Source organism: Mastacembelus armatus, chromosome 13 (assembly GCF_900324485.2).
Source record: "Mastacembelus armatus chromosome 13, fMasArm1.2, whole genome shotgun sequence".
NCBI lineage: Eukaryota > Metazoa > Chordata > Actinopteri > Synbranchiformes > Mastacembelidae > Mastacembelus > Mastacembelus armatus.
Window position 1 is genome coordinate 4,072,144 of NC_046645.1, and position 26,756 is coordinate 4,098,899.

General features: G+C 42.0%; 2 protein-coding genes across 2 annotated transcripts; one reads left to right on the forward strand and one right to left on the reverse strand.

Moving 5' to 3' along the window:
• The first annotated feature begins 858 nt into the window (after positions 1-858).
• On the forward strand, positions 859-10,751 carry sidt2 (SID1 transmembrane family, member 2). Its single transcript, XM_026320800.1, has 26 exons — positions 859-1,653; positions 1,749-1,870; positions 3,103-3,267; positions 3,406-3,451; positions 3,893-3,994; positions 4,123-4,206; positions 4,318-4,483; positions 4,619-4,712; positions 4,923-4,981; positions 5,211-5,237; positions 5,983-6,021; positions 6,104-6,181; positions 6,685-6,800; positions 6,944-7,017; positions 7,183-7,249; positions 7,335-7,408; positions 7,515-7,638; positions 8,117-8,234; positions 8,396-8,532; positions 8,615-8,723; positions 8,908-8,984; positions 9,137-9,183; positions 9,287-9,392; positions 9,483-9,593; positions 9,689-9,802; positions 9,950-10,751. The coding sequence occupies exons 1-26, from the start codon at positions 1,369-1,371 to the stop codon at positions 10,010-10,012; spliced, it is 2,604 nt and encodes an 867-aa protein (XP_026176585.1). The 5' UTR covers positions 859-1,368; the 3' UTR covers positions 10,013-10,751.
• Positions 10,752-10,835: 84 nt separating this feature from the next.
• cep164 (centrosomal protein 164) lies at positions 10,836-25,118 on the reverse strand. Its single transcript, XM_026320786.1, has 27 exons — positions 24,977-25,118; positions 24,442-24,525; positions 23,964-24,075; positions 22,990-23,209; positions 22,440-22,604; positions 22,211-22,321; positions 22,034-22,114; positions 21,629-21,733; positions 18,313-18,366; positions 18,073-18,206; positions 17,180-17,665; positions 16,746-16,877; positions 16,355-16,550; positions 15,911-15,988; positions 15,642-15,764; positions 15,039-15,182; positions 14,649-14,732; positions 14,487-14,555; positions 14,136-14,395; positions 13,699-13,878; positions 13,430-13,610; positions 13,214-13,321; positions 12,907-13,009; positions 12,314-12,700; positions 12,156-12,228; positions 11,955-12,074; positions 10,836-11,641 (listed from the first exon to the last, which is right to left on the reverse strand). The coding sequence occupies exons 2-27, from the start codon at positions 24,518-24,520 to the stop codon at positions 11,545-11,547; spliced, it is 3,882 nt and encodes a 1,293-aa protein (XP_026176571.1). The 5' UTR covers positions 24,521-24,525; positions 24,977-25,118; the 3' UTR covers positions 10,836-11,544.
• Positions 25,119-26,756: the final 1,638 nt, after the last annotated feature.

Sequence of the window (26,756 nt, forward strand, 5' to 3'; positions counted from 1 at the left end):
AAGAAAGTTTACAGATATCTTCCATAGTTGACTCGAAGCAAATAAGCAGCATTTTTAAGATCTTGACCGAGTTTTTCTGGCTGAAATTAGAGCTTGGACAGTAGCACTGGGGAGACAAGAGACTGAGCCATATGACTGCTCAGTCATATGCAGCTGTTGTTAGAAGACTGTAACAGGACTAGACAACATGTTAAAAGGAAGCATTAATTCTGTTAGGCTTTCCAGACAATCCCTGCAAAGTTACTGCAGCTGGTGAAGTATTTCTATATGCTGCTTTAACTCATTTGTGCTTTTCAGTTGTGCACAAGTGAAACATTGGTTAATAGGTGTGTGTAACAGATCCCTCCATGTAGACTACACCTACACTGTATATAAAGATTGTATTCATAAAGTTAAATAAAATGCAAAAGGGAAAATCTTTTACATGCAATTTTAAAATAATTGTTTGCCAACAGGGACCTGTGATGGACTGGTGACCTGTCCAGGATGTACCCCTGCCTTTCACCCAAAAAGGGTTGGGATTGGCTCCTTTTTCCAACAATTTTCATGTCTTAAATATCTTAGAAATATAATTTACAACAGGTGTTTTGAAATAAAAAATCATTTTTATTGGAACCAAGTAGGCCTTTGCTATTTTATACATACAGTTCTGTTATTTGAAAGAAACCAAGCTGCTGTAAAATCTGTTGTAAATGCAGCGTGTTATGATTTGATTCACTGTGGACAAACCTCTTCTTGCACATACACCTACGCGGGTTCTCCGCCGCGATGACGTAATTTACGGACTGCGACGTGACGTCACGACGTCTGTTTGTTTACTGTCTGCACCCTATACGTGACCTGAGCGTGGAGGGGCGCTAATGGAACACATTTTCTCCATAATAAACACAGTGAATCTTCCTTCTCGGCGCAAGAAATTTCGGCACAATGCTGCGGTGACGCAACCACAGCCAGTGACAACCGTCCGCATTGGACAGACCTGAAAAAACCGCTTCCTTTTAGATGTTTCTGTGAAGCCGGAGCCGAACCCCGATACTGGATCATGGAGTTGCCGTGTCTGCGTCCTGAGCCACAGTGCTAACTAACACTATCGCAGCTCGCTAGCAGCCTGCCAGGCTTAGATGAAGACCTGAGTAACCTTATCGTTATCATCTCGTCTTGAAACGTGTGGTACCGGTTGTGTAGCGGACTGATTCGAATTGGTTGTAGATGACAACGGGTTTGTTGTGATGTAAACAACCTGCTGTGTGTTTACCTTGTTAGCCTGCAGCTTCCGCTATTGTTGGCTAGCTAGCTAGCTTGTTATTTATCCATTAAAGTGTTGCTGGATGGGGTGGAGTTATCATTAGGGTTGCCACACAGGCGAGAATGACACAAGGCATCAATTGTCAGTTTAGGAGGACGGTGTCAGGCAACATGGTGCTCAGGAGCTGCTGGAAATCTCGACACAAAAACAGACCTGCTCCTTGTTGGATCCGACCGGGACTGATAGCCCTGCTCTGGCTCTGTGGGTTTTCTTGCTGCAGTGGTGCGGTGGGGGAAACCAAAAATGTGGTTCAGAAAGATGCAGAGTTTGATGTGACCTACAATGACACAGTTACAAGTGAGAACCAGACAATCTATGCTTTCAATCACACTGTTTCCAGAAATAAGGTGAGTTAACATGGTCAGACTAGTCCATTTGTTTCTTGATGTCAACCAGTACTGAGTGTAAGCTGTTTTCTCCTTTTCCTTCCTTCGGTTTTCAGACTGAGGGAGTGCGTGTTTCTGTGGATGTGCTGTCACAGGGTTTTGAGAGCCCTATCCTGTTTGTGATACGGCAGAAACAAGCTGTGCTGTCTTTTCAAGTCCCTCTCATATTAAGAGGCCTGTGAGTATTCCCGAAAACACATTCATATTCTCCTTAGCAATCCAGCAATGTTTCTGAGATTGAGCTTGATTGGAGCAGCTCATTGTCCCAGATCATCTGAGGTGCTAGTAAATCATGTTCTATAAATTGTACAGCGGGGTTAGCCCCAGTATGTTCTGTGTTTTGCGTAGTTGCAAATGTTTTATATGTCACCTAGTACTGTATATACTGCAATAACCTGGCCATATTTACTGATGAGCGTCATTAAGTGGTTTATTTATGTTGAATGTTTGTCAACAGCTGTAATTCAGATTGAAATTGATCTGCTGAAAGATAATGTGTTAGTTGTGTATATATATAGGTTTTAAGGCATCTTAAACACCTACATGTCTTAACACCTAAAATCACCAGTACAGGTGGACTGGAAGGCAGGTCACACATCGAAAGGGTCTGTCCAACTTATAATAGAGTTTGTTTGCCTTCATAATTTGTTGCACTGTACATAAAGGGCTAGCTTCCTCCTAGGGAGGGTTAGGCTGTTGCTGCTGCTTTCTTCCCAGATGGTAAACAGTTCTGACTTCAAGATTGAGTTTGTTTCCCACAGATAGCTGTGTGTGTACCTAATAGCCTTGTAGGAGACTGAAATGTGGAAATGCTAGCTGTGCTTGTTGTATAATATTTTGTAGGTGTGGCAGAGGAAGAGAATGAAGTTCAGGTTTGGACATCTGAGCTAGAATTGCAATTACTAGTATTAAGGACAGTTAACAGCAAATCCACAGCCTTTAATAGGCTCTGGGTTGTAACTTGGCAGCCACCCTCATCAGGTGGGATTTTATAACAGGTTAGAAGTTAAACAATTTATTAGGTGCTGGCCAGCAGCTCATTTACGGTGTGATCCGTGTCTCCCACACTCAGAGGTAATCTCTCTGGTTGTGCAATATGAGGATGACCTTGTTACACTCGTGCATGTACAGTCCCATGGTCATGCAAGGTTTAGCTTATCAGGAACGAACGTTGGACTTTCACTTCCTCTTGTGAGATCATTCAGTGCACATCTGAGGAGCCCAGCTGTCTTCACATAATAAATCCATTACTTTGTGTTTACCCATTCTGTTCAACTGAAACAAGCTCTCAACGGATACTTTAACACAAGTTATTTTCAAATTCATAAATCCAAACCTTTGAATTAGTACATGTTGGATATACTTTTATATTTTTATTCAACCTGTGTTTTGGTATCTTGTTATTTCCAGCTACCAGAGGAAGTACCCTTACAAACATGTGGGCCGAACATTGTGTCAGCCACCAACCCGAGCCGCATCCGAGAGCCAGTACTTCTTTGTGGATGTGTCTACCCTGTCCAATCAGGGTACAAACTACCAGCTCAGGGTCAGCCGTGTGGAAAGCTTCACTCTGCAGTGAGTGATATCAGATATAATCACCTAAACACAATATGTGGCCTGAATTCTCACTTGGCCATTGAGATGTTTTTTTTTTATAGAAGCTAACAAAGACTCGCTGGTGTGTGTGACATGATATTTTCAACCTGATTACAGGACAGACACGAAATTCAGCTTCACCGCATCACCATCTCAGCCTCAGGTATACAGCATGATACCATAGCTTTGGGTGTTTATGACTACTTTACAGTAACAAAGTTAATTCACAGAAATATAGCAGACGGGTGACCGTTGGGGTGGATGGGACACGTAAGCTGCGGAAAGTACATACAAAAAAGAGGATGTATGAAAGGAAGAAATTTCCCATTTGTGACATTCTTTTCTTACGTTTTCTCTGGCAAGTTCTGCATTTCAACATGTGCAGAAGAAAAAGTTTTATTTTTGTTTAGGCCTTTTATAAAACCTGATAAACCTTTGTTGTCACAGTACGTAAGATTAAGTTGATCACATCCTCCTACAGTCAGTAACTATATTTTAAAGGAAACTGTCTTAATCTGTGAAGGTTTTTGTGTCCTCAGCAAATACAACATGCTTTCTAACTCTGTCACCTACAATTATTCCCCTTATCACGCTTTTCTCTCAGTACTTCAAGTACGTCTTCCCAGACGGGATAGACACTGTGATTGTCAAGGTCAACTCAGAAATGAACTTCCCATGCTCCGTTATGTCAATCCAAGACATTCAGGTACAATTGCTCCCCCTCCCTGTTCCCTCTAATGAGACTGTCATTAGGTGGCCCCTGCCATTGTGATCAGCATGTAGTAGCTACATGAGGTCCTTGATTTTTTTTTTTTTTAATCCCTCCATTTCCAGTGCCCTGTCTATGACCTTGACAACAATGTGGCCTTCATTGGGATGTATCAGACTATGACCAAAAAAGGTGCCATCACAGTGCAGGTAGTGTTTCACACACTTATATTATTGTGAGATGCAGAACATACTGGTATAGATGCTATTACCACACAGCCATAACGTGTTTTCTCATGTGTCTTTCTGATTCTTTTGCAGAGGAAGGATTTTCCCAGCAACAGTTTCTATGTAGTGATAGTGGTAAAAACAGAGGATGAGGCATGTGGTGGTCCACTGCGATTCTACCCTCTGCGACCTGATGAGCTGATTGATGCTGGTAACCGCAGCAAGGTTCTTGACGTGATGGTATCCCCTGCCATCAACTGTACGTTATCGGTTTCATGATTACATCACTGTGTTAGAAAGTCTTTTAGAGTATGTCAGCAACATTTGGATTAAACCAAGGAAATGCATTATTAGCTCATGAATAAGCTTAAACATATGTCTGCACACTCCACAGCGGACATTTATGTGATTGGCATGCTGTTCTGTCTGGGTATCTTCCTCTCGTTCTACCTTCTCACCTTGCTGGTGGCCTGTCTGGAGAACAAAAGGTAATAATCTGTACTTTCCTCTGCAACTAAACCAGCAGTTATTTAATTCACCCATTTCACATACACTATATTACGTGTATCTTTGTTTTCATGTATTTGGAATGTCTTTCCTGAAAACTGATCAAAATAACCAATTACAGTGCAATTAAAGTACATGTGTTGTGCAAGAACAACACCAGTACAAACTATTTTCACCTGCATCTCTTCCAGAGTGAGTAAGAAGAGAGAGGTGTTTCAGATTCCTGCTGACATGTCACCTGCTGAGACAGGTAACCCAGCAACACGCTATGATGGACTGGCCCATTATGGCCTCGTTAGAGGGAGTGTGGCGCATACCATTTTTTTGGAAGACATGAACTTGTACTGCAGAGTAGTATTAGTAGAGTATAAGATGTGAAACTACATTTAACATGCAGTAAAGTAGCCATACCACCTGTAACATTCTGTGTGTACTGAATGTGTGTTTTTCACTCTCTCTCTCTCATGCTAATGGTTCAGCCTCTCTGCTCGGGAAAAATGGAGACGGTATAACAGCATAGTTAATCCTATTGTGCACTTCCTGTTTGTGTGTGTATGTGTTGCTTGCCTGCAAATGTCCTGCATGCATTAGATCACGTACTCGTAACAGTGATGTTATTGGCTGTAGTGTTTTTCTGACATGCATCATAGAGGTGCAGATCCACAGGACTCACCTGGGTACTGGATAAATACAAGAAATCACATTAGTTTTATCATGCAGTTTTTTGTTATTTACATCACAATGTTATCCTTCTAGTCCTCACAGATATTGTTTTTGCTGCCTGAAGAAACACACGTGTATTATACTTGTATATGCCATTATAGTTGACAGTGATAACAATATGATAATCAACAAAAGCATAAGATGGAAGTTGTTGAAAACACACTGGTGTAGTCATTAAGATAAACGTGTGTGTTCTTCGGCTCAGGCTTCCCTCTGTGTGTGTATCTGTCTGTTCTCTGCAGTGCATGCTGACATGATTTGATTTTAAACTTTTTCACTGTTCACCTTAACACCAATCAGCCTCTGCACCATTTTGTAATCACATTTACACCCATGCACTAAAACTGTAGTCTCATATATGTTTTTCAGGTATTTTGTGTCATTTCTTTATGCATTGTAAACATAACTTGTCTGTGTTTATTTACTAACAACTCGAACGTACTAACAGCAGCAGCTGTAGTGGCGTTTTAGTGTGCTGCATTAAGACACTGATGAAACTGACTGTATTGCTGTGCATTCTGTCCACAGGGAAGATTCCAGCCTCACCGTACGAATATGGCTCCTTTGGTGAGTTTTGGACAGTCTGGTTTTTATATTTGTATTTGTTAGGAGAGTAAGTGACAAAACATTCTCTCCTTTACTTTCCTAGCTGATAATGGCAGCACACTGAGTTCAGAGGCAGTTACTGACAGCGCCACCTCAACCGACAACAACTATGGATACATGGGTATGGACAAACATGGGCACACACACATTTTTTTCTGCCCCATCAAGGTGACTCTAGAGTGTGTCTCCACAGCCTGGCCTGCAGCTCCAGTCCCTCACTGACTTTCTGTGTGCTTTTGTTTATCAGGGCAGGAACCTTTCAAACGTCGACCAATCCCCAATCATCTTCACCACATACACGTCCGCTTCGGTGACACTCTGCGACATAATTAGTTTAATCAGTTCCGAGATTTACACCAAACCAATCAACTCCATGTTAATCATTCATCAATGAGACTTGGAAGTGGCCAAATTCCTAATCTGCTGACAGTGAAATGAAAACCACTCCAACTTTCTGGTTAATGTATTTGGAAAAATTGTAAAGAAATCTCAAATGGTGTGATATGTTTGAACACCTTTTCATCAAATTTATTTTTAATTCAGATGTCCAACAAATTGTTTCGATTGCTCTTCCGCTGAATTGAAAGGCTCTTTTCTTTTGCCCATCCTGTCCCCTCTCTATAGATCGATCGTTGGACAGTGTGGGACGAAGCAGGCAGGAGTCTCTGAGCTCTGTGGAGGAGGATGACTACGACACACTGGACGACATCAACTCAGACAAAAACATCGTACGCACCAAGGTACTCTCGTTTTCTCGTTACTTTTGTTATGTGAACTGCACCTCAGCATTGACTGATTAGACTTTTCCGACATACAGTCTGTCACAAAGTTTGTCCATTTTTACCCAATGACTGTCACTAATATTGTCCTTCTCTTGTTCTAGAAATTTCTATGTGTATCTGACCTGGCCCGCAAAGACAAAAGGATCCTCAGCAAGAAATACCAAATCTACTTCTGGTGAGGCTACAACAATCCAAGATTGCAGCAACTTCCAGAGTGGAGTAATAGTGCAGTAAAAGATAAAACTCCCAGAAATAGTCTGGTTACAAAGATGTGAAATAATGAAGCAGAGCATCCTCCCAGCATTATTATCAGAAAGTCTCAAATGAGTCATTTTTCCAGGAACATTGCCACCATCGCTGTGTTCTACGCCCTGCCAGTCGTCCAGCTGGTCATCACCTACCAGACGGTAAAAGTTGTTGACAAGTTCTGTTAAAAAACATCAATAAACTGACACGTGATGTAGATGGGTGTAAAACGACTCTGTTCTTCAGGTTGTCAATGTTACGGGAAACCAGGACATTTGCTATTACAACTTCCTATGTGCCCACCCTCTGGGAGCTCTGAGGTTTGTAGATAGCAAATGTATGTCTCAGGTATTAGGTACAAAATGACACAAATGGATGAGTGTGTGATGACTCACATGTTTTTTGTTTTTTTTTTGTCCTACACAGCGCATTCAACAACATACTCAGTAACCTTGGTTACGTGATGCTTGGACTCCTGTTCCTTCTCATCGTGCTCAAGAGAGACATCGTCCACAATCGAGCCCTGGTCCGCAACAACCTCAATGCACTGGTAAGGCACATGCACCACTGTCCAGCTGCAATGTAAACACACACTAAGGCACAGCTAAATTAGCTGTGTTCCACCCACTACTGTTTCCCTAGACAGAACTATAACATGTCAGTTATAATTACTACCATTTTTTAGCTGATGTGATGTTCATAACACCTTTTTTGTAAGTAACAGACTCCTGCAGCATCAAATGTCTTATTTCATGTATGTGTGTGTGTATGTGTATGTGTATAAATATATATATATATATATATATATATATATATATATATATATATATATATATATATATATATATATATATATATATATATATATATATATATATATATATATATATATTCAAATTCTTTGTTTTGGTGTACGGCACTTTGTGTCAGCTCTTGCTGTTCTTAAAGCGCCTTATAAATAAAAGTATTATTATTATTATTATTTACTAATCTTCGTTGCTGAGTTATTGGTTGCATTTTCCACTCAGGAGTGTGGCATCCCAAAGCACTTTGGTCTCTTTTATGCCATGGGAACTGCTCTGATGATGGAGGGTTTGCTCAGTGCCTGCTACCATGTCTGTCCCAACTACACCAACTTCCAATTTGGTAAGTGTGCTTCTTTTTCCACTGGGCCTCAATGTTGCGTCTTTGAGTAAAAGCAGATACCAGTACTAACTAAGAATATGATGTAAAAGCTGTGTCTGTCACAGAGATAGATTGCTTTAGAGATGGCATATGTTAAGTGAAGCTTCTCACTTTCTTTGCAGACACTTCCTTTATGTACATGATTGCTGGACTGTGTATGTTAAAACTTTATCAGAAGAGACACCCAGACATCAACGCGAGTGCTTACACTGCCTATGCCTGCTTAGCTGTGGTTATCTTCTTTTCAGTGCTGGGAGTGGTATGTACACACACACATACACACCACAAAATAAGCCAAAACAGACAGTTTTTTTCTAATATGTGTCATGTTGTGTTTGAAGGTATTTGGGAAAGGAAACACAGTCTTCTGGATCGTCTTCTCTGTGATCCACATTCTGGCCACTCTCCTCCTCAGCACACAGCTCTATTACATGGGCCGATGGAGACTTGGTAGGATCACACCAAGAAATTAGTGGTTGATATTAATCCTTTGTGGTTTTAGTTAATTATTTTATAATTGTTTTGTTTCTGTAGGTTAATGCTCAGGTTGAACAGGGTCTTTCAAACGTTACCTGGACTGTGATTATAGCATTATATGCAGGATTTGATGTTTTTCTCTGTATTTGTGCGTCAGACTCGGGAATCCTACGCAGGATGGTGTATGTCATCTATACAGATTGCATTCGACAGTGCAGTGGACCGATGTATATTGTGAGTAAAGACTAAATTATTGATGAATATGTTTAAATGCTGTCATGGGTTAAATGGGAACTCCACTGATTTAACACATGAATTCTTATCGACTGAATCCAATTGGTCAAGACTGATTTTTCCTGTGTGTAAATGTTCTCTCACCTTTATAGGACCGAATGGTTCTGATTGTAATGGGGAACATTGTCAACTGGTGTCTGTAAGTAAATGCTGATTTTCTTCATTAGCAGCTACGATATAAATAGAAATTTTGTGTGTAGAAGTGATTTTTGTTTTCCCTCCTCCATGCTCCCTCTCGACAGAGCTGCCTATGGTCTCATAGAGAGACCTAATGACTTTGCCTCATACTTGTTGGCCATCGCCATCTGTAACCTGCTGCTCTACTTTGCCTTCTACATCATTATGAAGGTGAGTTTGAGTTTTGGCTTCATTTAGATTTATGAATGATCAAATGTGTTTTGTACTGTATAGCTAAAGATTTTTTCTCTGTGTGTTTAGCTGCGTAGTGGTGAGAGAATCCAGTGTCTGGCCTTGGTGTGTATTCTCTTCACGGCCGTAGTTTGGGGCTTTGCACTGTATTTCTTCTTCCAGGGTCTCAGCACCTGGCAGGTCAGTAGGTTTTTGCCCCTGAGAATACACCACAATCTTTGTATTCCTATATAGCGTGGCATCAGTTTACTGTGTTTCTCTCTCACCTGACGCAGAAAACACCAGCAGAGTCTCGGGAGCACAACAGGGACTGTATCCTGCTCTCTTTCTTTGACGACCACGACATTTGGCACTTCCTCTCCTCCATCGCCATGTTTGGATCCTTCCTGGTATGATAATGTCTGCTGTCAGCATACACACTTCAGGCACATTCAAATTGAATTATTTTTCTGAATGCTTAGAACATGATCAGGCTTGAAATATATATTTTTAATATGACACAATCTGCAAAAGCTACCTTCACTCTTCCATCTTAGGTCCTGCTGACCATGGACGATGACCTTGATACCGTCCAGAGAGACAAGATCTATGTCTTCTAGATTTGTCAGCTCTCTGATGACCGCAGCTCTTCCTCTCTGCCTTATCGCCCTTCCTTCTCTTCATTTGCATCGCCTCTATGATTTCAAAAAGCACAGCCAGTAGCCTATATATCCCAGAGAGTATGGTGGGCACCCGTCTGCCTCTCACAGCCAGTCAGGGAAGGGCCATAGCCCATCCCTCCTCTTGTATGAACACTAATGTGCCAATGAAGACCTGGATCGACATTGAAATATTTTGTCGCTGTCATCACTGATTTAACTGTTGTAATCAATGTTTACCTAGTGCTGACGATGAAGTATAACATTGTAAGGACTTGCTAAAAGTAAACGGTCAGAATTAACTTATTTTATACTCTCTGCGTTACATATGAACTACAAGTCAACTGTTTATTTTGGAATTAATGTCTAAATGCTGTTTATATGCTGCGTGCGTTTGTACCGGTGTGTGTGTGCGTACGTGCGTGCGTGTGTGCGTGTCTTTACAACCATGAATTCTGTCCAGTCTTTCAGTGGCCTTTAATGTTTTAACAATGTTTGTCACATACTGTACTCTGAGTGGTCAGATCTTTAAACTAGCCGTCCTTCTCACTGGAGAATAATAATGATGATTGTATTTACTCTTTGACTGCCCTCAAATCTGACTGCGAAAGTATTTTTTGCACTGTACTGTATGAAAAAGATGAATTTTACTGTTGAGCATTGCAATGAGCAGTTACTGAATAAAATCTCATTTTGAAATGTATGGTCTTTGTTTAATGCGATTTAGTATTGAGGTAATGACAGCTGGCTTTAAGGTGAACAGTGCACAGAAGTTACAAGAATATACATATAAAATTTAATTTATTAAAATATAGAAAAATACAGCATGTATTTACACAAATATATGCACTTTCCTTTTGCCTGAACAACAACTAACCGATTTCTTTTTCTGGAAGGCTAAAAGAGCAAAAGTGGGGGAGCCAATTAAAAAACACAACTCACACAAAAAAAGAGTAGCATAAATACAAAACTAACCTATCATGAGATGGAAGTTGAAAATCTGCTGCTCAGTGTTATGTCCTGCCTTAAGCAGCAAATAAGTGGGATTCACAACTGAAGACAAATCTGGTGATATCTGAAGTTTCCATTAATGGAGAAGTATTCTGAATAAACATCTAGAAACTCCTCCATGATTGTCCTACACTTACTAGGAAAAGACCAACTCCCATCTGACACCAGTAAACCAAACCATTAAAAACTGAACAGTGTCTGTAAACATGACACTGAAGTGCTTTAAAAAGTCTCACAGCCACATTGGAAGATAAAATGCACTGTGATATTCTCTGCAGTCAGCTCTTCCTCCAATCACAGTGGAGGAGGCCAGACCTTTACTGTCAACCTGTAATTCAACCTGTAAATCAAAGAGGGCATCTGATTCCCAGGCGAGCCTCTGCCCGTAAACGTCACAACACTGACCTGTCACAGTCATTAAAATGCTCCAAAGTCCTCAGTTACTGTCACAGTGCGAAGGCAATGAACTGTGCGTCACGTTTTCAGTAATGATAGACTCTGATCTGGTTGTTATCGTCCAGGCCCAGCTGGACCAGGCCACTCTTGGAGGAAGGAGCCTGATAACGAGTAAACAGAGGTCTGGAAGGCGACGTTAAAGACAATAAAAAGCACAGCACCGTGGCCTAATACATAGATATCAATAATGTGAAGCAGCAAAGGTTTATCAGACAACTCAGAAATATAACTGAACTTATTATCCCCTGAACCAATTACTCCTCCTGACATTTTATTTACTTGGATTGATTATATATGGCAGGTTGGTACATTATAAACAAATGGTTTATGTCAGTCTGGTACACTGAAATGAGGTAAAAACAACAGAAACTCCATTGTGTGACATTTCTGCACTAATGTTTATGTGTGTGAATGAGTATGTGTGACAGAAGGATACATGCTGGTGTCTTTCTTGCGCATCTCCAGCCACTTCTTGTTGCCGTCAATCAGCCCCTGCAGCCTTTGCCCGTCCACCTCCACTGATTTCTGTGTGGACCGCAGGCTGCGACCATGCTCACTGCAAAACACACCGTCAAACACAGCTGCAGTTGTAGTTTTAGGTTAATTTAACGTGGTAAGGATGTGTACTGCTGTTTACCTAGCAGGAGTGTATGATGAGTATGCAGAGGAGGTCTTCATTGTGCTGGAGGCAACTGGCTCCATAGCTGCCCCTGGGGAACAACAGAACAGACAATGGTTGGGACTGATAATACATTTTTTAGTAGCATAGTAAAAATGATGTATATGTTGTCGTACCAGGGAATATCTGACTCCATCTGCTGTTGATGAAGTCTTCAGAGGCCCTCAGCCCATTGCTGATGGGAGTGCTGTAGAGTGGGGTGGTTGCAGAACTGCCCTGAGGCAACCAGTTCCAGGATGGCTCTGAGAGCCTCAGGGGGGGAGGTGGGGCTAAGGAGCTGGGGATCAGGGTGTGCATATGGGGCATGCCGGGCACAGAGGTGGAGGTGTGAGCTGGGTTGGAATGAGGCTGAGATGGAGCCAAGGGGAAGGCTGTGTAAGGTATGGCATTCTGCCTCTGAGACAGTGAACCCAATGCACTGAGCACAGTGTTGAGCTGGCCTGAGATCTGCTGCAGGGACTCTGCTAACTCCTGCACTTTGGCCGGTACAGTGGGATGACTTCCTGACAAGAGGTAGGTGGAGAAGAGAAAGGTGTAGAGAAAGTAATAGAAAACCAGTATGAGCTTCACTACACAGTCATACTTAGCTGTAAAAAACAGTCTATGGCAAAGTATGAAATATAAGAGACCAATGATATGAATAAAAACAAGTTGAAGAAATAAATGATTAGTTAAACTGTGCTCTACACTCAATATATTTGTGTGTTACCTGTTCCATCCGGTGGGTCCACAGTGCTGCTGAGGTCAGACTCAGTCACGTCAAAGGTCACTTTCCTATCTCCTGTCAGCTGAGGCAGATCCTCAAACTGAGGCTAAAGGTAGAAAGCAACAGGACAGAATGAGTTCGACTAGAAGTATTCAACACCAACTTTCACAGGAAATGAATAAAGCAACATATTTTTATAACTTTCTTTGTATATTTGAGGTAACCACACTAACTATGACTATGGTGTTAAAATATAGGAAATTAAAACACTCAACCAAAGTGAAGCATCATTTTAACTGTGACCTCTGACCTCTTCAGCTATAGAACTCTCTAGCTGTTGGAGTTGCTCCTCTTTCCGTCGTAGAAGGGTGTTTCCTCTCTGAACGGTCTGCTGCAGCTCCGCCACATTTCTGGCTTCCTGACAGGCAAGAAAAATGTATCAACACTTAACATTTATTGGTAAATCAACTGCATCCCATCATTCAATAAACCCATTCTACAAGAGGCAGGTCACACTCCTCCCTACCTGCTGGAGGTTTCTTATCACCTCTTCAGTCAGCCTTCCTTCATGGTTGATGGTCTGGGAGGAGCAGGTCTGAGCGGCCCTCAGAGCTGCCTGCCTCTCCATCAGCCGGCCGCTCTCCCTCTCCAGGAAGAGTTTGGTCTTCTGGATGGAGGCGCCGTGTGAGGAGATATAGCGTCGGAACCTGGGCACATAGAGGTGTGAGGCTAAGGGCTGAATAAATTATCCTTAATGATCACAGTTCTGTTTTGTGTCTGTCTCTCTCTCCTTACTCGTCCATGCTGCTGTGGCTGTCAGGTAAAGGGGAGAGTGGCGGCTCTTCCAGGTCTTCTACATGTAGCAATGAGTCTCTTCTGTCACTGGAGGGTGCTGTCACATCTGCTTTCTCCACCATCTTTTGTTTAGATTCTTCCTTTGGGGAGATGCTCGCTCCTCCACCTTGTTCCAACTCACTGACCAGACAAAATAAGATGATAATATCTTAAAAATGCAGATATGAAAATCAGCCACAAACCAAACTTTTAAAATTTTGTTCCAAAGAGCTTTTGCTATTGACTCTGTCAAACTCTGTCATGTAGTAGTTATTCTACAAAATAAAAAAAGAAGAGCCTAAGAATGGATTGCTATGGATTACTCCTGTCTGTGAAATTTTATTTTGGGGAGAACTGTTCCTTTTATGATCTGCCAATATCGTGTATTTCAGCTGTACCTGACTCTACGGCTGAGACGGTCACATCTTTCCTGCAGCAGCGACAACTTGCTCTCCAGTCGCTCCTTGTCCTCCTTGGCTCTCCTGCACTCTTCCCTGGCTTTATCTCTCTCCTCTCTCAGCCTCTCTTCCTCCTCTTTGGCCTTGCTCTTCTCCTCCCTGGCTCTCTGGAGGAGTTCTCGAGCGTGATGTTTCTCCTCTCTCATTCTTTCCAGCTCCATTTTCAGCTGGTCTCTCTCCTGGATCAGCCTGGGAAAAACCTGAACACATGCAGGTAGGAATGAAAGGCTTTATAGATGGAGGCAGTGGGAGAATATAATCTTTCTTCTAAAGACAAGTTAGACCTCCTACCTCAATCTGTCTGCCAACATCTTCCTCTTCTTCTCCAAGCATTTTCCTTCTCCTTTTAAGATCTGCTGCCTGACATAAAGAACAAAACAAAGCCAAATTAGTCCAGGTGATTCAGGTTAGAATATCTGTGATAATTAGTAAATTACACATGGAATAAAAGACCTTTGTTTGCAGCATGGCCTCCTGGCTCTTTAGCTCTTTGGCTCTCAGCTCCAACTTATCTGCCAGTTCCTGCACATCTGACTCCTAAGATATGAAATAGGAGAGATTTGTGTTTTGGGGTGTTTGTACTACTACATTCCCTCAGAAGGATATTCAGTAAGGCAAAGTTGACTTAAAATAAAAGGCTTCCCTTTGCTGTTTAAGTCTGTAGAAAGAAAAGTGTTTCATTATGGTGTAAGTGTAAACCATCCATTTAAATACATCTAGAACCTGTGGCAGCAGGTGGAAAAGAGGACTCATGAGCAATGAGTTGTAGACATTGAAAGAATGTGTAACATTTCCATAGTTACAGCACTTAGATATACTGCCAGTAAATCTGTCCTGTCTCACCTTGCGTGAGTGTGTGAGCTGTGTCTTTTGAATTTGTGTGTCAAGCTGCAGCCGGAGTTTCTCCAGTTGGACAGCATGAGAGGCCTGAAGACGCTCCCGGTCCTCCTGTAGAGCGGAAAGCAAGCGCTCCCTCTGAGCAGTCTCCTGGAACACATACACAGAGTCTTAGAAACAAAAAGCTGAGAACTGAAAAAGATAGAAACCCTGCGAAACAGAAAACCTCTCAATTACGTGTTCTCCCATTTTCAACTGGATTTAACAGACAATGTGTAAAATCTCAGTAAATGCACCTTTAAATGGTGTTAAAAACAAAAGTAGCTACTTACTGTATGTTTAATAACCTAGTCAAGACCTAAACAGATAATTCTAATACATAGATAACTTCTCTTTCATGGTGCTTCTCAACCTATTTCATGCAATAACCAATAATTACTTGAATTACAATAACAATGACTTACAATGGATTGTACTGTTTGATTTAATGAGAATATCTATTAATATTTATCTTTCATCTTCTGACTGGATACCATTATAATGAGCCAGAGTCTTTTTATTGTTGGAGCCCATTGGTGCCATAACCCCATACCCTAAACTCTCTCTGACCTCATCCAGGTATTTCTCTCTGATGTTGTTCATCTCTCTTCTGTGGTCCTCCCTCAGCTGCTCCAGCTTCCTCTCGTGATCACGCTGTACTTCATCTCGTATTTCTTGGAGCACATCAGCCAACTAGGTACAGGAAGAAAAGGTAGGTTTACAGATCGAAAAGTTATTTTCCAGTGAAATTTTACTTAAATTTCAATCCTTTGCTCACGAAATCTACAATAATGACGCAATTCTGTCTGCACAGCGTATGTGTGTCCGTGCTCTCTGACCTCTCGGTGGTACTCTGCCAGGTGCTGTTCAGGTCGTGGACTCATCAACAGCTCCTTCCTCCTTTCTGTGCTTTTAACCTTTATACAGACAAACAGCTCAATCAAATCCACAAAACAGTGCAAACACAGTGACAGACACATGTTCATACAAATCACCAGACCAGCTCTATCTGGCTTTCACTCTGGATTGCTTCATAATTTTGTTCAAATGATTTTCTTTGCATTGCCTACTGAAAATGACCATATTTGAATTTTGTAATTTATTGAAGTTAGTACTTGCAATCATCTCTTCTGTTCTTTTTATTTATTTGTAGCTTCAACATGAGTGTGTTTAGAATCTGATATCCCTCATTAGTCAGTCTCAAAGTCACACTAGGTGCAGAAACAAAATGGAAAAACAAAGAGATTTAAAATAAAAAAGAAGCCAATATCATCCTCAGTCACCTCCTGTTTCAGAGAGCTCAGTTTCTCCTCTCTCTCTCCCTGCAGTCGCCTCCTCTGTGCTTGCAGCTCCTCTTCGGACTCTGCCTTCAGACGTTCCATGTCCTCCTTCTTCTGGCCCTCCAGCCTCTCACGCTCCGCTGTTCGTTCTTCCTCTAAAGCGATACGCAACGTTTTCAAGATGGCTTCACTCTCTTCCCTGATCAAAGGACACACAATGTTATTTTGTGGCTTATTGGCAATTAACTGCAAACTGATTAAAGTTGCTTTGAAAGGGTGTGTGTTACAAAAATCAGATAGATAGAAAGATATTAATATAGAAAGCCTGCATAGCAGATTTAGTTCTGAACTAGCTAAAGCTCTGGTGCACCATGTGTTAATGTTAGTGTCTGACCTGAGCTGCTGTTGCTGCTTCTCCCTCTCCTTCTGTACAGACTCTCGGAGCTCCTCCAGGGCCCTCTGAGACTCAGCGTTCAGTCTGGACTCCTGCTCTCTCCTCTCAGACAGGAGACGCTGCTGCAGAGCCCTGAGGAAACACACAAACAGGTATTTGTGAGTTCAACTTGTTTTAACTGATTATGTTTTATAGCTCATAGTTTGGCTTAAGTGACTCATCACTCTAATGTGAATTTGCCTCATAATCTAATCTATCCTCAATGGAACATACCTGGTTAAATAAAGGTAAAGTAAAAAAAAATAGTAAAACTTTTAGTGCCTGTTGAATGAGAAGTAATATGACCTTAATGGACGTGACCCGATAGGTTGATGTAATGTAATGAGGCAGTAAAAGTTTGGAGAGGACTACAACGTTAGAATTTCCATTCTTACCTCAGTCTTTCCTCACTCTCTTCCTTAAGCTTCCTCTCCTCCTCTTCTGCTCTCCTCAGCTCCTCCTGGAGGACATGCATCCTCTTCTCTTTCTCTCTCATCATCCACTTCCTCTCTTCTTCCTCCTCCTGATCGGCCTCCCTCCTCTCCCTCTCCTTCCTTTCTTTCAGACTCCTCTCCTCTTCCTCCCTCCCTTTCTTCTCTCTGTCTTGCCCGTTTCTCCATCTTGACTCTTCATCCAACGAGTTGTGTTGACTCTTTAAGGTGGTTTCAGGATCTTTGAGTTTGCTGGTGTGGACCAGACGACCTCTTGAGGTTTCAGGCCTCTGTAACTCCAGAGAAACACCAAATCCTTCTGGTTTGAGCTCAACACCTTGCCCTGAATGGGATGAAATGGAGACTGAGGGCGAAGGGCTTGACTGATGGAGGATGAGCCGATCAACATTATGGGTTTGGGGGTTGCCTTTGTCTTCAGCCAGCATATGCCTAAACAAGGGTGGGAGGGAGGTTTTAGTACTTCCAAGGTAACAAAAAAATCCTAAGCTTGCATAGAACATTTCCACATTATTCCATTACTAATCAAGTTGTGTGTACTTCCTGAAACTGCATTCCTTTCTTTCGACCAACTGGCTGCATGTTTCACAAAAAATAGATGTAATAGTTGTGACTTTCGCACAAGAAATTACTGGCTCACAGATGAGATCACAGTCAAGAAAAACAGCAGAATTTTTAAAAAATAGTCAAAAAGCATAAAAAATGCCTCTAAAACCAATCTTTAAAGATGCAAAACACAATACAAAACCTCACAATCAGACATTTCTTAGAAGAAATACAACCTAGACTCAGGCAGATGAGTTGTTTTAGAGACATTAAACACCATTAAAACAAGAAACCTCTCTGTCTCTGTCTTCTTTATCTTTTCCTCTTCCTCACTGTCCTCTTCATCTTTACTTTCCACTTTGCCCTTCTTCTCCAGTGGACTGACTGTGCCAGACAGGTCGTTGATGTCCAGAACCTTCTCTGACAGCTTATGGATACAAAACCAGAGACATCACAAAACAAAGCGACAACTGGATACACAAACAAATGAATAAATGATGGTGAATGGGTATCATAGTGCATTATCTAACTACCTTGACATCTATGGAGGATGAAGCTTTGTCAGTGATCTTACTGGACTCTGACTCCTGCAATAAAACACACACAACCGCACTCAATGACAAGGTCGCAACTCAATGAAGATGCACATGTACACAAAACACAAATTGCACGAGCAACACTGAACATGGAAGCTTGCTGTTTTTTTTTTTCAAAGGGACACAGAAACACACAGCACAGGGAGAGTGTACGGTGCATGCAAACAGCCAAGCATTAAAGGAGAAAGTGGTGGGAGATCAGAGTCCTGTGCCTGGTCAAATGGCAAGTCAGGTAGACTATTAAAAGCCTGCACTGTCAGTGGGCACAGGGATCAGAAATTTCCAAACCAGTCCTCAGGGGCTTGAATGAACTGTCCTTTCACCAGTTTCTATTTCAGTTTGCCTGTGATGACATCCTGGCTGACTGAGGTTGAGACAGCCCCTAAGGTAGTGGAATTGGATTTTGGGATTTACATGTTTGCACCCGTGCATGTTTGAAAAAGTCAAGCAGGAGCAGGGTGGGGTTGGGTGGGGATGAGCACGCACAGAGGCAACACCAAACCCTACCTCTGCAGGAAGGGGGCATTTTTTTGTCTCACTCTTCATCCTGCCAGCAAGAATTTTTCTCTTTTGGTCAAGTGTTTTAAGGTCACTCAGCATCATCTTCGGGCCTAACTTGGCAGGTCGGAGATCAGACGCTTCCATCTCAAAAACCTCCACGACTTCCTCCTCGCTCTCCGATGCCTCTCGTGGCATTTGGGCATATGAATCATCCTCTACCTCAGTACCCTCCCTCTCTGTGTCTGCTCCTTCACTCAGCACACATCTCTCTAACTCCTCCTCATCAGGTTTATTCTGGCTCAGAGAGCATCGCTCCAAAGCCTCATCGCTTTCACCATCCTCCCCTTTGTCTTCCCACTCACTCCCTTCATCGTTATCACTTTTCAGGGATTTCATCACATCACTATCTTCTTCACATTCTTGTTTTCCATCTACTGCTTGCACCTCTTCCTGCATATCTTCCTCCTCCTGCATTAAACTCTCCAAGGCTTCATCGCTCCCCATGTTCTCCTCTCTGTCTCTGGTCTCATCATCCTCGTTTTTCAAGCACAATTCTACTTTCTCATCATCGTCATTTTCTTCTCTTTCACTGTGGTTCATGTTTTCTGTCACTTCACCTTCCCCTGCATCTTTCTCTTTATCCTCACCTTCACAGCACTCCTCCAGTACCCCATCACTCTCCACCTCTTCCTCTCCTTTCTTGCTCTTCACAGCTGCTTTACTTCCACCATGCTCTTCTTCAATCTCATCACCCTCTTGTCTGCTTTTTCTCAAATCTGCTTCCTCTCCATCTTCCTGCTCATTTCCTGCCTCTGTTTCACCTCCCTTCAATCCCACCTCTGCTTCCCCTCCTTCTTCATCTTCTCCCTCGTCTTTCTGAGCATCCTCATATTCCAACTCCCCTCCCTCCTCCTTGTCCTCTTCCGCTTCCTCTCCTTCCACATCCTCTCCCTTGTCTTCCTGAGCATCCTCATCTTCCAACTTCCCTGTCTCCATCTCCTGCTCCTCCACCTCATCCTCCTCCACTTCCCCTCCTTCCTCATCCTCTCCCTTGTCTTTCTGACTATGCTCATCTTCCAACTCTACTCCCTCCTCATCCTCCTCCGCTTCCCCTCCTTCCTCATCCCCTCCCTTTTCTTTCTGACTATCCTCATCTTCCAACTCTCCTCCCTCCTCTTCCTCTTCCACTTCATTCAACTCCTCTGCTAGCTCCTGCTCTGAGTGGTCAGGTTCAGGAGTGGCAGCACCAGCCTCCTCATCATAAATACGGTTTCCGGTGTCCGCCAGTGGTGACAGATGGAGGTGGTGTCCCCTCAGAGTGTCCTTGGTGGAGGGGAATAGGAAAACCATCCATCCCAAACACAGGCACATAGGAGATGTGCAGAGACACAAAGGATAGAAAGGAAGGAGGAGGGTAGGTGAGGGAAGGAGCCAGACAAGAAGATTGTGACCCTGCTGAAAGATGACTTGGGGACTTGGGGACTTGGGGGGGGGGAGATCATGACACAACTGCATGCAAAACCAACAATATGCATTTCACAACGACAAAATTACTCATGTTAGACAGACAAATAATGGAGAGTACAACACAGTAAAATAAACAAATAAAAATATTTGACTAATGTATGACTAATGTAATTTACAAAATTGCTTGTTTGGGGTGAGCCTCACACTGAAATGCAGGCAAAGGGGCAGGTTTTTCTGATAAATGCCCTACATGTTCCAGCATTTCCCCTCTAACAATTCTCCTGCGTGGAAGAATTCACTGAATCTATACATTTTGGTTCAGTTAAATCTTAGGGCATTTTGTAATTTTGAACAAAAACTAAATGCATAACCACCAACTATAATTAGTGGTAAAAGTAAAAATTCATGAATGAAAACTGACTGCTCAGAATCTTTTGACCGTGGTGGGAAATTGTCCTGGTCTATCCCAAAGGGGATAAACATGTTACTGTGAGGACAGTCTTCAGTAACAGTCTTCAGGTTTCACTGAGATGACCTGATGCTCCTGGTATTTCCATTCAGACAGCAAAGCAATAACAATGACAGTAGGAAGACAGCAGGACAAAGAGGAAGACACAGTAACAGCCATGCCCAAAGGACAAATCCCAGCAGCACAGCAGCTACATGAATACATACGGGTCATAGTGGAGATAAGAGAGGATTAAAGGTCAAAGAAACACAAGAGAAGGAACAACAGATGGTTTAGTTACATTAGACAACAAGAAAGGCCCACTATGGCAATGATACATAGAAAATCCCACTATGGCAATGATACATAGAGGATGCATTGATATAAATAAACAATGTATATCTACTATAGAATAGCATCTTTACTCTACATCATTATGCTCTTATTTTTAACTGATCAAACTAGAACTAAAACAAATGCTGAAAATGCAACACATTAAAGTCTGCTTTTCTACCAGGATGGGTAGGCCGGTCTTAAATCTCCGGCTTAAAGGTGAAAACTCAATACTACCCTCCATAAATATACATAATATTCTAGGGATGGGCTTCTACAATTCCTGTCAACAAATGTAATCTATGAAAATGTTTCCAACCAGTAAATATTTGTCAGTCACAGAGAATCACACAGGCCTGAGTATGACTACTCAAAGGACACAGAAATGAGAGAGAGGTTATATTTGGATTGTTCAAACAGAACTGAAAATGGGTGAAAAAGACAAAGGTGAGAGCCAGTGGAAAAAAAAAAAAAAAAAAAAAAGAGCCACATGTGTGTGCTTACTTGTTGGGACGGTGGTTCAGGGCTGTGATCTCCAGACACGACCAAGTCCTGCAACTCTGGGTCAGTCCTGTCCTCAAGCGGAGCTCCACCACTGACATCACTGTCCTAGGGTACACCATGAAACCATTAAATACAAAAACATATTCATACTTAAAAAGCATAATACAGTTCTGATAGATATGTAAGCAAAAAACAGAATTTGTTATTATCATGTCATAATTGAAGCGAATGGTTAAGATGCATAACACATAACCACAATATCAACAGTGTAATCCTCAGTCAGGGAACCAAAATTGCACATAATACAGTGCCTCTCTCCTTCCCCACATTCCTATCTCTCTCTTCACTATCCACTGTCAAACTGCCAAATAAACATTGCCATAGAAAGCAAATTAGCTTGTCTACCTCATATTTTAGGCCTCCTCCAAGGGCATCCAGGTCTAGATGAAGATTCTTCAACAGCCTGTCTGAACCACGAGGACTCAGCTGAAAAGTAACCCCAGATTTTATAAGTACAAAGAGTATATAGATATATATTTAGGAATAACAGCTTTCATCATTTGCATTGATTGTTAACTGCACCTCGTTTTCAGAAATTTTTTCTTCATCATCATCAAAGCCGGGCAGAGTAAGAGACACCCTCTCTTCCTGCCTGCTCCCTAGAACACTAGATGCTCCACTGCTCCGTGGGCCCTGACAGAAAACGATACTAAATGTGCTATTCCATACAGAATAAAAGTTTGGGAGAGACTAAAAAAAGCTCAAAATCTCATCATACAGAATGAGCCTTCATACAGCACTGGGATCTTACCCTAAGGGATTTCTTGAGGGGCTCCAGGCCACCAGAGCTACAAATGGACCCCCGGAGAGCAGGGGCAGATCCAGAGAATGGGCCTGGCCCAGAGGCATCCAGACCTCTCAGAGGAGCCAGGCTGCCCAGTGAGGAGGGGAGGGGTCCCAAGGCTGAACTCAGAGCCTAGAAAACATGACACACAATCAGAGAAGGAAACACCAGAATGAAGTACCATGGTATCTTGAAATTCCTGCTACTGAAAGGTAGCTGCAAGGTTGTGGGGTATATTACAATATTTGAGACTGCCATAGTATTATTACAACCTTTTTTCTAACAGGGCTTCCCAGAGCAGTTTTTCAATGAAAACTGTAGGTTAAATAAATGATGAAGATAATAAAAATCCTACACTGAGGGACTCAACAATGAATTTCTCACAAGCACAATAAATATTTATCTTGTTCATTACTGTGTGTAACTATTGCTACTTTTCCAATAATCAAATAAAACAAAATTTTACTTTTATACTTTGTCTTCTACAGTCTGGTGCTGCAAAAATAGAAACACTTACTCCAGGAGTCCTGAGTGGTTCCTTCTTCTTTTTCTCTTTCTTCTCCTTCTTTTCTTTCTTCTTCTTCTTGTCTTTGTCCTTCTTTGTCCCAGCAGCCGTGAGCTGGGCACGGTCACGCTCCTGGGCCACCAGGCGGCGATAGTGCTCGTCGCATGGGTGATCCCAGGTGGACTGGCCAGTGGAGAAGTTGAAATAATAGATGTCTCCCGTCACATCCTGGCTGTAGGGGAGGAGGAGGGGAGAGACGATGGGTGGATGGGTAAGTGAAACGAGAAATTACACCAGACGGTGTGTTGTCACCTGAAACTGAACACTGACCCAAATTAATCTATCATTCCATATCACCATACCTCTGAGATTTGTTAGGCTACAACTGGACAACAATTATTCCTTGATTTGTTTTTTTAGATTCTATGATTTGTTAACCTCTCATCAGAGACAAAGACAGACAGAAATTAATCTACATTATTTACATTAAAGTAGTTCTGCATTATATTATTGTCTTTGTGTAAAATAACAGAGATGCTGTTATTTGCGTTTTCAAACCTATGAACTATTGAACCCAATGAACTATTCCCTAAGTTGATTTCCTTTAGCCTCTATCTATAGGCTATCTATTACTTGTGTTCTGATACTGGTGGATTCACATGTTGCTATGCAGCTTCACTGTTGGTTGTCAAGAACAGACCTTCACCCTTGGTTGGCTGCAAGGACACAAACACTTGCACAGTAGAAGTGAAATAGACTCAGAAGACTTATAAGAGCTCAGACAGCAAAAATTATATTCTGACACCTTCTATTTTTGGTTTGTTTGCTTTTTGTTTGTCTCATTCTACATCACCATAACCATTTACAACAACATCACATTCTCTAAATCAATGCAGACAATACAAAATGTGGTTACATAATGTATCTGCTACAGAGGGTGGCCATGCTCCTAGGACTTACTAGACAGCCTCACTCTCCTTACTCACCAAGGCTTCCACTCAGGAGGCAGAGGGGCAACAATGCCTTCCCTGGCCAGCCACAGGAGCTCCGGTTCATTGTCGGGATCAATGCCAATCTCTCTTGCGTACTCTTGGATCTCTGTTGATAAAGAGAAATTGGGAATTGAGAACAGTAATAAATATTAGAACCGATCAATGTAACTGAAGTCAATCGGAGAGCATCCCATAACATACGATACTGTAGCCACTGTCCTGCTTGTCATCTAACTATCCCTGCTGATTACCTGGATAAGGTGTGTACAACCAATCACATGCTCTCAAACCTATGAACTGAACTGAATGGCTCACTCAGACAGAGCTAGACACCCCAAAACATACAGGTACATGATACAGGGGATCCCTGTATCCAATAGTAAAGAGAATATTCATCCATTACACAACAATAATCAACATATTCTACCAGGGTGAAAGAATCAGACTGAAGACACATCTGCAACCTGTGTACCTTGTTCAGAGGGTATATAGTTCTCATCATAGTCCTCTTCCAGGATTAGCTGGTCTCCTATGAGAGCAGCTGCAGTCATGGTTACTGCAAATGCAAACAGGGATTTAAAGATGCTGTAACATTAATACACTGTTATAACACATCGACAGGCAACGACCTGAGGTTGTTCATGACGGTTGGAAGCGTCAGTGGAAAACACGCTTTGCTTTCTGACAGAAAATGCCTGATTTGATTTCACAATTATGCTGCGCTAACGTTAATAAGATTAGTGTTAGTTGCACTTAGACAAAGAAAGCGAGGCAGAGAAATGCAAGGCCTTAATATAAACACGGTCCTAAGAGTGTAGGAAGCTGTGTAGCAAGAAAGCAACACTAACATTTATTCCGGTAAACGCAAAAAGCAGAAAACAACAAGGAAAGCTAATTAAACTAGCAACTTAGCTAACTTCAACATTAGCTACGCTCCAATAGCTACTTAGCATTAGCATTGCTGGGCAGGTAGCTGGAGAACAGCTCGTTATTGATGAGTGATTTACCTTCCAAACTTTTAATCGTTTTCTCATTGATCTCTGTGACAGTGTCGATTAGTCGTCATTTGTTTGACACAGCGGGTGGGAGATGCAAAAGTTACCCCACTAGCAACATCTCCAAGGACGCTTGTCCCGTTTCCTGTTGACGATGAAGACATGGATCTGATTGGCTGATTCTCATGAGGCGTTCAGTACGGTGGCCGACAAGGGCGAACGCGCTGCAACAACGAAAACACCTGCAAGAGAGAAACGCTGCAACAACGAAAACACCTGCAAGAGAGAAACGCTGCAACAACGAAAACACCTGCAAGAGAGAAACGCTGCAACAACGAAAACACCTGCAAGAGAGAAACGCTGCAACAACAAAAACATGCAAGAGAGAAAACACAACGGTAGTGCGCCAGGCCGATAGGTGGAGCCTGAACTGAGGAATGCTATGAACAAAAACTTTTACAGAGGCGAGGGGGACACATATAGTGACATAAATCTCGTCTCATTTCGGGGGCTGCGCAGTGAGATGCAGCTTGTAGTTTTGAATTGCAACATAAAGAGCATTCTCTGATGATTGTTCTCATGTGATCAGGAAAAGGGTCCTTGTACAAGCATTTGGAATTTCAATTAAAACTCGTGTGTGAATTGAAAGAATTTTTCCTCTGCTTAATTCCAATAAACAAACACGCCGACAGAACCTAACTAATACTTGTTTGTGGAAACCCCCACAATTTCACGGAAACCGCAAATATCCTCCACAATTTTTTGTCTTTTTTGGTGGCAACATATAATTTTTATTTCATGCCTTTTAATGCTAAATTATTAAGAAATATAAGAAAAACAGAACTTTAATTATTTTATTGATGCCAATTAATTGAAATGTGGGAAGAAATCGGAGCACCTGGAGTAAACCCATCATGCAGCGGCCTGGGGAGCTGAAGTCCTGGTATGGGCCATATCTAGGTGATCTCCTACTTTAGACAAAAGGTCACCTGGATGTGAAGGTTACCAGGAGACGTAGTCATCTGGAGAAAAAGCAGATTTAAAGGTTTTAAGAGGCTATTTTAATACCACACATATGGAGGGGGGTTGTTTCCACCACGTCTATTTTAACACATAATCCAGTGACGACTACACCATTTGTAGTCATCAGCAACAAGGGCCAGTTTTCTCTAAGCTCACACAAGAGCAGGACTTCAGCTCGTTGGTGAAGATGCGGTTCACTGCTAAACGTGCTACTACTAACACAACAGTGTTTATTGTCACATCCTTCAGAACTCATAGCAGTATCCACAGTAGGAGCATAAAAATATTAACTATATTACAAATAGGAATGTCTTACTTTATTCTAGGACTTAGAGAAAAACCTTGAGTTAAGCCAAGCTTCATTCAAATGTCAAATTGTCACTGAACAAAAAAAGTTCAACAAGGCCCAAACATCCTGCTATCAGCATGGAAGAAGACCAGAGAGAAGTGGCTATCTGCAAAAGCAAATATATCAATTAACCAAGGCGATTCAGGTAAGTTTTAAAGAGCTGCTTCCTGGGCTATATTCTTGACAATATTACACCTGTCCTAGACATGGCTGACTCAGTGATGGCATCAGTGTCTTGCACAACACAACATGTCCCTGTCTGCAAGCCATCCAATAATTACAATGATGCACACGTCAGTTAAGATGTGTAGATCATTATTTTCCACGGAAAATGGCCATTAATTAATTCAATAATGATAACAATGAGGAGTACAGACACTTGATAAAAAGCTTTGTTGATTGGTGTAACAACACCTGTCT

What these genes read in the sequence shown, in the direction of transcription:
- sidt2 (XM_026320800.1), top strand. Translation starts at nt 1,369, where the DNA reads ATGACACAAGGCATCAATTGTCAGTTTAGGAGGACGGTGTCAGGCAAC. An exon ending in GCCTGTCTGGAGAACAAAAG is followed by an intron (nt 4,713 to 4,922) that starts GTAATAATCTGT and finishes CATCTCTTCCAG; the next exon opens with AGTGAGTAAGAAGAGAGAGG. An exon ending in CATGGGCCGATGGAGACTTG is followed by an intron (nt 8,724 to 8,907) that starts GTAGGATCACAC and finishes TTTGTGCGTCAG; the next exon opens with ACTCGGGAATCCTACGCAGG.
- cep164 (XM_026320786.1), bottom strand. Translation starts at nt 24,520, where the DNA reads ATGACTGCAGCTGCTCTCATAGGAGACCAGCTAATCCTGGAAGAGGAC. An exon ending in CCCTCAAGAAATCCCTTAGG is followed by an intron (nt 22,322 to 22,439) that starts GTAAGATCCCAG and finishes GTTTTCTGTCAG; the next exon opens with GGCCCACGGAGCAGTGGAGC. An exon ending in AGAGTTCTATAGCTGAAGAG is followed by an intron (nt 13,010 to 13,213) that starts GTCAGAGGTCAC and finishes TTCTACCTTTAG; the next exon opens with CCTCAGTTTGAGGATCTGCC.